The following is a 13,598-nucleotide window of genomic DNA, read 5'->3' on the forward strand; positions in this document are numbered from 1 at the left end:
AATTGAAAGGAGATATAAAGTTCTTAGGCCAGTTTTAAACTTAGGGACACTGAAAAGGCAGACAGAACTGCAACAGAAAAACTAGAAGATATGAAGAGACTAGTCTACTGATATCCTGCAGAGTAGAGGAGATAAGCAATAAGTGCTAGGATGGGTCAGGTCTCATCCTAGGATGGGAAGGGCCCAAGTGTAACCAAGTAGTGGGATGGGGACAGGAACCAAGGCCAGGGAAGAGATGGGATAGTGGGAAATGAGCCTAAAGTACTATTCTTTCTTTAACTTATTTTCCTCTAATGGCTTATATTTAAAATTTTTAAATATAGTAAAGTTGAAATAATTTTATAGTGAACATCTGTATATCCACCACACAGATTCTACCATTAACATTTTTACTATACTTATTATAACACTATTTCCAAAAGGCAGTCATGTGTCATGCAATCAATTTAAGGGGTTGTGAGAATAAAAACATCAGAGTCCATCACATGTGGTGGCTTTCCCCTCTCCCAGTTATATGTTATACACTCACCCAGAGTGTAGTTTCTATCCAGCTTCAATGGCCAATGTTTTTGATATTTTACAACACTATAAAATATGTGCTCATTCCCCTAATAAAAATCATTAAAACCAAGAGCCTAAAGTAACAAAGCGCTTGTATAACTTGGAGGGGAAAAAGGAATTTAGGTTTTGAGGGGGAACTTGCTAACAGGAGAGTCAACAATACTTAGCAGCCTGTTAAAAGTACAGGAATAGAGTTCGGAAAGAGGTTAAAGCAAGAAGTATATATTTGAGAGTCATCTCTAAAGAAATAAAAGATGAAGCAAATGATATTACTTGGGCTAAAAAACCAAGCACTAAATTTTGAGAATGTTCTCACGTTAGTGGTGTTGGTAGAGGGAATTATGGTTCATACAAAAACAGAAGAATAGTTAGGGTAACAGGAAAAAAATGTATAAAGGAGTTAGAAAATCAAGAGACCTATACAAGTTTGAGTGTAGGAAGACTTCACCAGAAAGAAGGGCCTTGAGGTAGGACAGGAAAGGAGAATTTATTTAATTTTATAGATATTTATTTTTAAATACATGTATGATTTAAATACACATATTTATATTTAAGTATATGCATGTATATAATAAACATACATATATAAAAAATAAAATTAGGCCTAGAGATGGAAAAGCCTAATTTGTGGGGAATGAGTGTGTATATATACACACATATATGTGTTTTTAAACATTCATGTATGAAGAAGGAGTACTTAAGGCGATGAGCCTTGCTTGGAAACAAAACAGCTGTTTTGAGAACAGAGGGAGGAAAGATTAGATAGGAAAAAACGGGTGAAGATTACAAAGTAATTCAAGATTAAAAGTTCTTCATTTAAAAAAGTTTGACAAAGTTGTTAAAATAGTAAGCTCTCTTATAATGTCTACATAAATAGTTTAAAAATTTTGGTCAGGGAAACACCTACTGTAATAAACTGAGGCATCCCTTACTCAAAAGTGAAATCCTACAGTAGAAATTAGCACTAGCTAGCTAAATAATTCCAAAAGTTTTATTTTCCCAACTAGTCCTAACTATAACAAAGAAGTAGCAAAGCCCGACAGTTGTCTTCAGTTTTCCACTCACCATTAGAATGCCTTTATCAAATCTTTTTCTTTTTTAACATCTTTATTGGAGTATAATTGCTTTACAATGGTGTGCTAAGTTTCTGCTTTATAACAAAGTGAATCAGCTACACATATACATATATCGCCATATCTCCTCCCTCTTGCATCTCCCTCCCATCCTCCCTATCTAGGTGGTCACAGAGCACCAAGCTGATCTCCCTGTGTTATGCGGCTGCTTCCCACTAGCTATCTATTTTACATTTGGTAGTGTACATATGTCCATGCGACTCTCTCACTTTGTCACAGCTTATCCTTCCCCCTCCCCATTTCCTCAAGTCCATTCTCCATGTCTGAGTCTTTATTCCTGTCCTGCCCCTAGGTTCTTCAGAACAATTTTTTTTTTTTAGATTCCATATATGTGTTAGCATATGGTATTTGTTTTTCTCTTTCTGACTTACTTCACTCTGTATGACGGACTCTAGGTCCATCCACCTCACTACAAATAACTCAATTTCATTTCTTTTTATGGCTGAGTAATATTCCACTGTACATATGTGCCACATCTTCTTTATCCATTCATCTGTCGATGGACACTTAGGTTGCTTCCATGTCCTGGCTATTGTACACAGAGCTGCAATGAACAGTGTGGTACATGACTCTTTCTGAATTCTGGTTTTCTCAGGGTATATGCCCAGTAGTGGGATTGCTGGGTTGTATGGTAGTTCTATTTTTAGTTTTTTAAGGAACCTCCATACTGTTCTCCATAGTGGCTTTATCAATTTACATTCCTACCAACAGCACAAGAGTGTTCCCTTTTCTCCACACCCTCTCCAGCATTTATTGTTTGTAGACTTTTTGATGATGGCCATTCTGACCGGTGTGAGGTGATACCTCATTGTAGTTTTGATTTGCATTTCTCTAATATTAGTGATGTTGAGCATCCCTTCATGTGCTTGTTGGCAATCTGTATATCTTCTTTTGAGAAATGTATTTAGGTCTTCTTTTTAGGTCTTCTTCCTTAGGTCTTCTATTCTATTAGGTCTTCTATTTAGATCTTCTGCCCATTTTTGGATGGGGTTGTTTGTTTTTTTGATATTGAACTGCATGAGCTGCTTGTAAATTTTGGAAATTAATCCTTTGTCAGTTGCTTCATTTGCAAATATTTTCTCCCATTCTGAGGGCTGTCTTTTCATCTTGTTTATGTTTTCCTTTGCTGTGCAAAAGCTTTTAAGTTTCATTAGGTCCTGTTTGTTTATTTTTGTTTTTATTTCCCTTTCTCTAGGAGGTGGGTCAAAAAAGATCTTGCTGCAATTTATGTAAAAGAGTGTTCTGCCTATGTTTTCCTCTAAGAGTTTTACAGTGTCTGGCCTTACATTTAGGTCTTTAACCCGTTTTGAGTTTATTTTTGTGTATGGTGTTAGGGAGTGTTCTAATTTCATTCTTTTACATGGAGCTGTCCAGTTTTCCCAGCACCACTTATTGAAGAGGCTGTCTTTTCTCCACTGTATATTCTTGCCTCCTTTATCAAAGATAAGGTGACCATATGTGCGTGGGTTTATCTCTGGGCTTTCTATTCTGTTCCATTGATCTATATTTCTGTTTTTGTGCTAGTACCATCCTGTCTTGATTACTGTAGCTTTGTAGTACAGTCTGAAGTCCAGGAGCCTGATTCCTCCAGCTCCGTTTTTCTTTCTCAAGATTGCTTTGGCTATTCGGGGTCTTTTGTGTTTCCATGCAAATTGTAAAATTTATTGTTCTAGTTCTGTGAAAAATGCCATTGGTAGTTTGATAGGGATTGCACTGAATCTGTAGAATGCTTTGGGTAGTACAGTCATTTTCACAATGTTGATTCTTCCAATCCAAGAACATGGTATATCTCTCCATCTGTTTATATTATCTAAAATTTCTTTTATCAGTGTCTTATAGTTTTCTGCATACAGGTCTTTTGTCTCCTTAGGTAGGTTTATTCCTAGGTATTTTATTCGTTTTGTTGCTATGGTAAATGGGAGTGTTTCCTTAATTTCACTTTCAGATTTTTCATCATTAGTGTATAGGAATGCAAGAGATTTTTTTGCATTAATTTTGAATCCTGCTACTTTACCAAATTTATCGATTAGCTCTAGTAGTTTTCTGGTAGCATCTTTATGAAAATTTCTCATGTTCATTATTCACATTTAATTTTGAAATAGTAACAACGGTCCATATAGTTTCTAAAATAAAATAATTATTAAAAGTTCCCTAAAACTTTACTTTGTTTTATAATTTATTAACTGGATGTTAAAACATAAAAGAAGATAAAGAAAAAAACCAAATTGTCTAGAAAAAAGATTCTGATCACTTTCTGAGTCAATGAGAACAGCTACCTCCAAAAGAAGAGGTCCCAAGGATTCCTTTTCTATTACTCCTTGACTACTCGACGAGATGTCTGACTTCTGTACTTCATCATCAGTTGTTGATTTCTCTGTAACAAAGCAGCAAAAAGTCACACATCCAAAAAGAGCTCATTTCCATAATGGCAAGTTTATTAAGACATGAATTCACTTAATTTCAGATTCAAATAATATTTATTCATTATGTAGGCACTTTCACATTTAATCTTAATTATACTCATCTTATGGATGATGAAATTGAGGTTCACAAAGGTTAAATAATGTGTCCTTTAAAATCAAATCATATAACTAGTAAATGGTAGCAGGAGGATCTGAATTCTGACCTACCAAGTCCAGTGTTCCAACAAATGGAAAAAATGGTGTAAAAATATACAGCCTTTTAAAAAAAAGTCTACACCAAAAATTTTTAAGAAATAAAGTAAATTGTAAAAGAATAATTATTTCCTCCATCTTTCTCCTTTTCTGATTTGATCAATTGCCATTGAAGAGAGAGTGAAGGTACGATTCTGTAAGCCTGCGTGAAATAGCTAACTTTTCACCTTCATGTCATGATGATCCGATTGATAAAACTGCAACTGCTAAATGATTTAGAATTCTTTTGTGTGGTGATATTGAAAAGTCCATCCATCATCTTAAAGCAGCAGCATACTTATATAAAAGTTTCCAATCTATCAGACTAATTAACTCACCAAAAAGCAAATACAGTATTACTGAATATAGAGATTCATTTTTTTCACTTTAAAATATGAAATATTTCAAATATTCAAAAAAATACAGAAAGTGGCATAGCATACAGTCACACAGCCACCATTCATTTTTCACAGATGTTAACATTATTTGCTTCAGGTCTTTCCTTTTTAAATAAATAAAATGCTACAAATAGAGCTACAGCTCTACCACTATTCCTCCTCTGTCTGTTTTCAGAAGTAACCAGTGTTCTGAGGTCAGCATAAACATTTCTAAGCATGTTTTTATACTTCAACTACATATGCATGATTTTTACAAATATATTATTGTTTTGTGTTTTAATGTTTACATAAAAATATATAGACTTTTTCAACTTTTTCCACTCAATATTATGTTTGAGATTTAACCATACTGATACATATAAATTTCATACACTCATTTGAACTGCTGTATAGTATATGAATAACCCAGTTGATTTCCTAGTCCTCTACTGGTAGACCTTTTGACTTACAATGCTGTAATAAACTATTTTCAGTATTTCCTCTTTTGCACATTTGTGACAGTTTCTTTAGGGTAAATATTTGAAGTAAAATTGCTGGATCACAGGGTCTGTGTATTTTCAACATTACTAAGTTTGACAAATTACTCTCCAAAGAGGTTGTACCACCAGTAACATACAAGGGTTATTGTTTTTCTGTATGCTGACACTTGATATCATCACAGCTTTTAATTTTTGCGAACCTAACGGGTGTAAAACGTTATCTCATATAGTATTTATAATAACAGCTTTACTGAGCTACAATTTACATAGCATACCATTCATGGATTTAAAACATACAATTCAGTGGTTTTTAGTGTACTCACAGAGTTGTGCAGCCACCATCACAATAAATTTTAGAACACTTTCATCAACCCAAAAAGAAACCCCATACCCTTTAGCAGTCATTTCTCATTTTCCCAACATTCTCAAGCCCAAGGCAACCACCAATCTACTTTCTGTCTCTATAGATTTGACTATTTTTTTTACATTTTATCTTTTTTATTGCTAAATAATATTCCAGTGTATAGGTATATCTCATTTTATTTACCCATTGATCAGATGATAGATATGTTTGCTTCCACTTATTGGATATTTATGAATAATGCTATTATGAACATTTGTGTACAAGTTTTCATTTCTCTTGGGTATATACCTGCAAGTGGACTTGCTGGGCTACATGATAACTTTATCTTTAATATTTTGAGAAACTACTGGGCTGTTCTCCAAAGTGGATGCACAATTTTACACTCTCACCAGCACTGTATGAGGGTTCCAATTTCTCCCATCCTTACCAACACTTGTTACTATCTGTCTTTTTGATTGTAGCCACCCTAGCAAGTGTAAAGTGGTCTCTCATTGTGGTTTTGATTTGTATTTTCTTGATGGCTAATAATATTGAGTATGTTTTTCATGTGCTTATTGTGTATTTTCTTTAGAGAAATGTCTATCCAGAGCCTTTGCCCATTAATTAATTGGGTTATTTGTTTTTAAATTATTATGGTATAGGAGTTTCTCATTTAATTCTAAGATGTACTTCCTTCATCATTTCATGTGTTTCTAACATTAAGACAGGTTTTGTTTCTTTCTTTTTTTTTTTTTTTTGGTGCTAGGCGGGCCTCTCACTGTTGTGGCCTCTCCCGCTGCGGAGCACAGGCTCCGGACGCACAGGCCCAGCGGCCATGGCCCACGGGCCCAGCCACTCCGTGGCACGTGGGATCCTCCCGGACCAGGGCATGAACCTGTGCCCCCTGCATCGGCAGGCGGACTCCCAACCACTGCACCACCAGGGAAGCCCTGTTTCTTAAACAGTTCCAAAAAAACATAAACCATCAAGTCCAAGTACATTAAGTAACTATGCATGAAAAGCACAACAAACAAAATTTTAGGCAAAACCCAAGGCAGGAGTGGCTATATGACTGGCCTAAGGCATGTGAACAGATGAGACATGCAAGGACAGAGTCTTGTCCTTAAAGGGACAGAAGTATGCCTTCCTGTTTTCTTCTTTCCCTCTCCTGTCATCAGGAACATGTACAGGTGAGCCATGTTTGACCACATGGGTAAGGGCAATACCCGAGGAATGGCACAGCAAAACAGATGGAAGGAATCTGAACCTCTGACACACACCTAGACTACCTTGTTAAAGCCACTGTACTCTGGGTCTCTTGCTACAGTAGCTTGCCTGTATCCTAACTAATACATTCCGTATTTCTCAGTAACATGCTTATTTGCTATACCTTGACTGTGCCCATGTTAGACATGATCTATTACTGTGCCATCATAAAAGGTTAAGAATTTAACTTACTTACATCAACCATCTAGACACACATACATATCCCCTCTTCCCATCCTCCCAGTATAGTTACAATAATTTTTAGAGCAGTCAGTATTTAGTATCTATGTTACTATGGCCATATAAATATAGTTCACAAATGAGTCAAGGTATGTGCTATAATTTACAATTCTCATATTTCTTGTTTTAGTTTTTCTGTGAAGTTTGATTCATCTCTAAACTCTCCTCCAGACTAAAAAATTCCTCTCAGTTTGGTCAGTCATCATATACTCTATGTGTTCCACTTTTTTCCCCATGGAAATATTCCTCCTAGAGTTCTCTATCCACCTGCTCCAATTGGGACTGGCTACTTCTTTAGTCTGCTGCTCAACTATAACCCTGGGTCTCCTTCTACCTTTCTTTTGTTAAGATTCCATGGTTTCCGTGGGTTAAGATCTTATGCCTTTCTTTCTTGGTTTACTACCTTGGTCTTGATAGATATTTCTGAAAAAAAGTACACAGGAGATAACATTCTTGAGGCTTCAGATGTCTGAAAATGTCTTTATTTTGCACTCATATTTCATTTGGATGAACACAGAATTCTAGGTCCAGGATACTCATTTTCAGTGTTCTTATTTAGAAATCTGGACCCTCCTGAAAGTAATCTAGTATGTGTCTGTTTTTTCCTCTCTCTTGTTTTTTCTTTCTGGTGTCTAGAAATTGTGCATTCATGTAAGGTGTTTTTCTTTCTTTTTTATTCATTGTGCTGTGCACTACATGTGTGCTTTCCATCTGGAAAACCATATCCCCTAATTCTGAGAATTTTTTGGTTTTTGTTTCTTTGCATTATTTCTTATAATTTCTTCCCTTCTATTTGGTCTGGTGTTTGTTGTTGTTTTTTTTTTCTGGGACTAATGATGTGTTAAAACTCCTGAACTAATCCTATACATTTATATCTTTCTCTTGTTTTCCTTTGCTTATCTTTTTATTTTACTTTCTATGGGATTTCTTCAAATTATCTTTCAACGCTTTATCTTTTTATTCACTGAAAGTCTACTATGTACCCAGGAACTGCTACAGGTATTAAGGAGACAACGGTGAACAAACAAAAATCCTTGCCCTCATGAAGCTCTAGTGGGGGTAGGCAGGCAATAAACAAATAAAATGTGTAATATGTTAGATGTAAAAAATACTGTGGGGAAAATAAATCAAGGAAGATGTAGAGAGGTGTGTGTGTGTGTATTAGATAGGTTAGTGAGGGACAAGTTCATTGAGAAAAAATATTTGCCCCAACACATAAAAGCGATGCAGGAGTGAGCCTTGTGTAAATCCAGGGAGGAGAATTTCAGACAGAGAGAACAGCAAGTGCAAATACCTGAGGCAGAGTGTTCCTGGAATGCTTGGGGCAGAGAGTATGAGAAAATAAGATAATGAGGTAAAGTTTTTTTCAGCTATCCTGATTTTAAGTTCCAATGTTTCATTTTATAACATCTTATTCTTGTTTCATAGATGAAATATCCTCCTTTTTGTCTCTGAGGGACTGTGATGGCTTTACATTTTCTTTTGCTCCCTGCATTGTCTCTGCTTCCTGTTCGTTTGCTTGATTAATTATCTTTTATAAAAAGACTTTCTTCAAATATCTGGATTTTTATTCTTATTAAAGAGTGAGGTACTAAAATCCTGACTGGCAGTTGTGTGAAGTGTGGGGACAGAGCAAGGAGCTGATTTTTTCACTTGGGGGATCAATTCCAACTGTCCGTGTCTGTGTGTCTTTCCCTTTGGACTGCTCAATTGCCCCAGAGGAATCCTCCCATTTTCAGCTGAGGGAGTATGAGCCAGGCTGTCAGAGTTTCCAGATTGAGCAGGGAAGGTGCCATACAGCCTCTTGTTGGCTATCCCCTCTGCAGACCTACAATACCAGTTTTTCCTGTCTGCTAAATCAGTTGTCACTAGACTATCCACTCCTAAAATCTTAAAAGCCTATCACCTCAACCATTTAAAACATACTATTTGTTCATAGTCTTTTTACATTGCTGCTATTAACCTGAAGTTCTTTGGGGACGAAGGAATACCTTTTGTTTGTTGTGTTCTTACTGTAGATTATTTCCTCCTATGTTATATAAGTTTATAGCATAAAATCTCCCTCAGAAGTACTTTTTCTGTGAGAATCTGACAGGACGAGGTGTGGTTATGTTCCTTCAAAGTGCTTTGCCTTTGTTTCTGGTAGGCAACCCAGGAGTTGTGTGGTGTTGGGTCCCCAGTAAATATGAATAGTAGAAATATGAACCATAAAAATAAATCAGGGATTTCTCAGAGAAGGCTGTGTCCCCCACCCAGGCAGAGACAAATTTACAACTCAGATGGAGGGACTTTCCTACCTGTGAGTTGCTGTCTTTCAACCCTATGCCAGAGCCTCAGGTCTGATACCACAACTTGTATCTCCTGACTTAATCCCCTATGATACTGGGTCTCATAACCTTTCAAGGCAACCAGTTCTCAAGATAACTTAATAAACCACTTTGTTTTAAAAGAAGGGTCTCAGATTCACATTCTAAAATAAACAGCATCTAAATAAAAATGTTCCTTTAATAAAAGTACAAAATTGAATGCAATTTCTTAATGATAAAAAATAAAATCACATATTGTAAATGTCAATAACAAAGCACACAGTCACAGGGGTTTTTTTGTTCATTTTTTACCTTGTTCCATTCTCTTCATTAGCTGTATCTGATCGACTGTCTTCTTCAATATCTTGCATTTGTCTGGTTTTACACTCAAGCTGTCAATGTCACTGATGTTGGCAGACAATAACTCAGCTAGCTCTTCTAAATATTTATTTTCTTGCTCCCTGCGCCTCTTTTCAGTGCTGTTACAAAAAGGAAATCCAGTTACAGTACTTTCTACCACCATATTTCCTTCTCTGATCAAGTATTTAATATTTATATATTTACAGAGATTCCTGTTTTTATCTAGAATATAAAACCAGATTTAGAGAACAATTTAAAATTGTATCTAAAAAACAAATATTACAAAATACAAAGGTGCAGAAAACAATTCTGGCTAAAAAGCATAAAGAGAATGACTGCCATCACAGATGTATTCCCTCAATGATGTATATACATTGAATATTTCAAATAAATGCTAGATATCAAAAAGAAGCAGACAGTACATATACTAGTTGCATTTGAAATTATTAGATGTTCCAAATAATAATTCCTTAAAATAGAAAATCTGAATTTTCAAATAAGTTTGTTGTAAATTAAGCAGGCATACTACACCAGAGTTCAAATAAATTATAATTAGAAATCTGATAAAGTCTTGATTCTTATAATGTACTTAAAATTATAACCCCACACCCATCAGATTGGCAAAAGTTAAAGTGCGGAGAACGCAAGAAAAAAGGAACTCTCAATGCTTATCATTTAAAGAACAATGTGATAATTACCCAGTTAACATAAAAATGTACACAGATCCTAAAGAAACTCTTATGTATAAAACAGGAGGTGTGTACAAGGATGCTCATGTTCACTGTAGTGCTGGCTGTAAGAATGAAAATTTGTAACAAAATGGTTGTTTACCCATGGGAAATGTCTATCTGTAGGGAAACAGATTTCTCAAATACGGTATATTCGTGTAATACAATACTATCAAAAGTTAACAGAACTGAATAAATCTAGTTATCTTTATGTCTAAAGATCCATGCTGAAAAGTATACTGTAGAAAAATACACATAGTATTATGTAATATATACATTTAATAAACATTCACAGATACTTATATATGCATAATCATTAAAAACAGATTGAAAGAATTAGAGACAAATCAATTTTATCATTAATCATCTTACTACTTATATTTAAACAAAACCGCAAATATGTGGTTTATATGTGGTGGGTATACATTGTTTCCTAGTCTCTATTCTTTTATAGGTTAAAAAATTTCCCCCAAATAAAAATTTAAAGTAAATTACAATATTTTATCTATTTATTCTTAAATTAAGAAGGACTGACATATATAGAAATAGACAAGAACATTAACTCTGACAACACAAACTGAATTGCATCTTGATATCAGCATTCCTCCTAGCTTCTGGACACTTACCTATGATTATGAGTACTTAGGTTATCATCGCTCAGTAACAGTTCTCTGAACTGATTAAGAAAAGTAGTCACTTTTCTTTCCCCAAGCTGAAGCCCTGGCACTCTCCTGTAAAATTTCTTTCTTTGTCCCCCGATGAGAAAAAGCATGTAATCCAATGACAGAAGAGTCTTCTGCCGCTTTATGCTCTACATTAATGATTATCAACTGGGGGCCATATTGCTTTCCCTGTCCCCAGGGATATTTGACAATGTTTGGAGACATTTTTGGTTATCACACTGGTAGGACATTTTGGTTATCATAACTGATATAAAGATGCTATTTGGCATCTAGTGTGTAGAAGCCAGGGATCCTGCCAAACATCCTACAATATACAGGACAGCTTTCCACAGCACAGAATTATCTTGCCCACAATGTCAACAGTGTGGAGGTTGAGAAACCTTGCTCCAGATCCTTGAAGGTGAATGGAATAAAATCCCCACTCTTCTCTCAGGTAGGAAAGCTGCTGTTTTGATCTGATTGAGGTTCCTTCTCTATCTGGCATTTATTAGAGTCTCCTTAGCAATAATTCTCTTTTGCCTATTTGATGACCACATTCCTTATTAACACACAAATATTTAATTCCACAAATATTCATTCTTTAAAGTCCTGATATTAACAATTTTTTTCTTTGTTCCACTAATACCATAATATACTGAAATAGCAGTTAAAGATGTACAATGGATTCATTTATTCATTTGACAAATATTTTCTGTGTCCTTACTATATATAAGTTACACATTGTGTTAGGAACTAGGGAAAAATGGTGAGTAAGGACAAAGTTCTTACCAAATGGCAGCTTAGCCTGTAGCAGAGAAGCCAGGGAACTCATGAAATAAGCACACAAACTAATAAAAACCTGAAATTACGGATTATAGCTATAAAAATACATGTGAAATAGATACAAATGGGGGAGATTTGACCTAATAGTTAATGGAAGGAAGAAAAGGCTCCCTTTAAGCAAGTAATGACTAGGGCTTCCCTGGTGGCACACTGGTTAAGAATCCCCTGCCAATGCAGGGGACAGGGGCTCGAGCCCTGGTCTGGCAAGATCCCACATGCCACGGAGCAACTAAGACCATGAGCCACAACTACTGAGCCTGCGCCCTAGAGCCCGCGAGCCACAACTACTGAGCCCACATGCTACAACTACTGAAGCCTGTGTGCCTAGAGCTCATGCTCCGCGACAAGGCAAGCCACCACAATGAGAAGCCTGTGCACCGCAAAAAAGAGCAGCCCCCGCTCACTGCAACTAGAGAGAGCCTGCATGCAGCAATAAAGACCCAATGCAGCCAAAAATAAATAAATAAAATAAATAAATTTTTTAAAAAAGAAAGAAAGTAATGACTAAACTGGTATTCAGAGAATGCATAGGTGTTGACTACAGGAAATCTAGAGGGAGCAAGCTGGATGAGGGAGCAGCATGTGCAAAGGCCCTGGGGAAGGAAGAGAACATGGTAAGTATGAGGGACTCAGAGAAGGCTGGTAAACTTGGAGTAGATGAAGCAAAAGCTCTAAAGTGACAATGAAAATGATAAAGCAGCTCTGCCAGAAACAGACTAAGAAAAAGAGTGTTCCTACCTTGATGCCAGTGTGTCACATGGCGATCCTTTTCTCTTATGTGAGTCTGGGTTAGCAGGGTCAGATGAACTGTCCCCAAGGCCACTCATGTTGAAAAACTTCACACCTAAAAAGGAAGGAAAACAATAAGAAATCTACCCTAATGAACTTTCCAACTCTATGGGAATAGGAAGCTCCCTTGTGTTAGAATATATCTAAACACTGTGTTTTCTCAATGAATAATTACAGCCATCATAAAAGCATCCACATTTATATAAAAGCACAGGAGTCATCAGCTATTTAGTGTTTCTACACTTTCTTTTCTATACCTGTAAGATAAAACTAGTCATCCTTCATAAAATCATAGAGATCAATTAGGATGAAAATATTGTTAGAATAATTAAATAGACAATGAGATTTTTTTAAAGAGAAAAAACCACTTCATATGTAAATGTAAAAACTGTGTAACTGAGAGTCAGATTCTTTTTTATATTTATTTATTTTAGATTATTTTGAACTTTTACTCATAAGGATTGGGATTTTATATTGATAGGAAAAGAAATAATACATATGATTAAAATTAAAGCGATGAACTAGATTTGGATTTTGAATTGTACTTACCAACTTTGAATTCCATACTCCTAACCTTTTGATTATGCAGTCAGGCGACAAAGATCAAATATTTAGTCTACGTTAGGATCTTGTTATAGATGCCAGAGAACACAGTCATTTCCCCTAGTATGCCAGCCAGGTCTCTTTCTTACATGTTGTGCCAGTCAGTGACTGCACTTAAAGATCCCTTCTGATCTGTCCCTATCAACCACTGTTCTCTACAGAATCTCTAACGAAACTCGGAATCTTATCTCTGGCCTTATACTCATCACTACGACTCAGATTTTACTAATGTC

At 35.7% G+C, this 13,598-nt stretch overlaps 1 protein-coding gene across 14 annotated transcripts in view; it reads right to left on the reverse strand.

Annotated features, from left to right (window-relative positions):
* NCOA1 (nuclear receptor coactivator 1) overlaps positions 1-13,598 on the reverse strand; it is a 260,566-nt gene that overhangs the window by 91,560 nt on the left and 155,408 nt on the right. For 10 of the 14 annotated variants that reach the window (XM_067007989.1, XM_067007981.1, XM_067007992.1 and 7 more), the window contains 3 exons: positions 12,712-12,817; positions 9,693-9,859; positions 3,971-4,068 (listed from right to left, as the gene is read on the reverse strand). In XM_067007989.1, coding sequence (XP_066864090.1) covers positions 3,971-4,068; positions 9,693-9,859; positions 12,712-12,800 — 354 coding nt within the window. In that variant the 5' untranslated portion in view covers positions 12,801-12,817. Of the gene's footprint in view, positions 1-3,970; positions 4,069-9,692; positions 9,860-11,094; positions 11,256-12,711; positions 12,818-13,598 lie in introns of those variants that run through there. The other 4 variants (XM_067007980.1, XM_067007979.1, XM_067007991.1 and 1 more) reach the window with 1 other exon arrangement.

This window comes from Kogia breviceps, chromosome 11, assembly GCF_026419965.1.
Source record: "Kogia breviceps isolate mKogBre1 chromosome 11, mKogBre1 haplotype 1, whole genome shotgun sequence".
In the NCBI taxonomy this organism is placed as follows: domain Eukaryota; kingdom Metazoa; phylum Chordata; class Mammalia; order Artiodactyla; family Physeteridae; genus Kogia; species Kogia breviceps.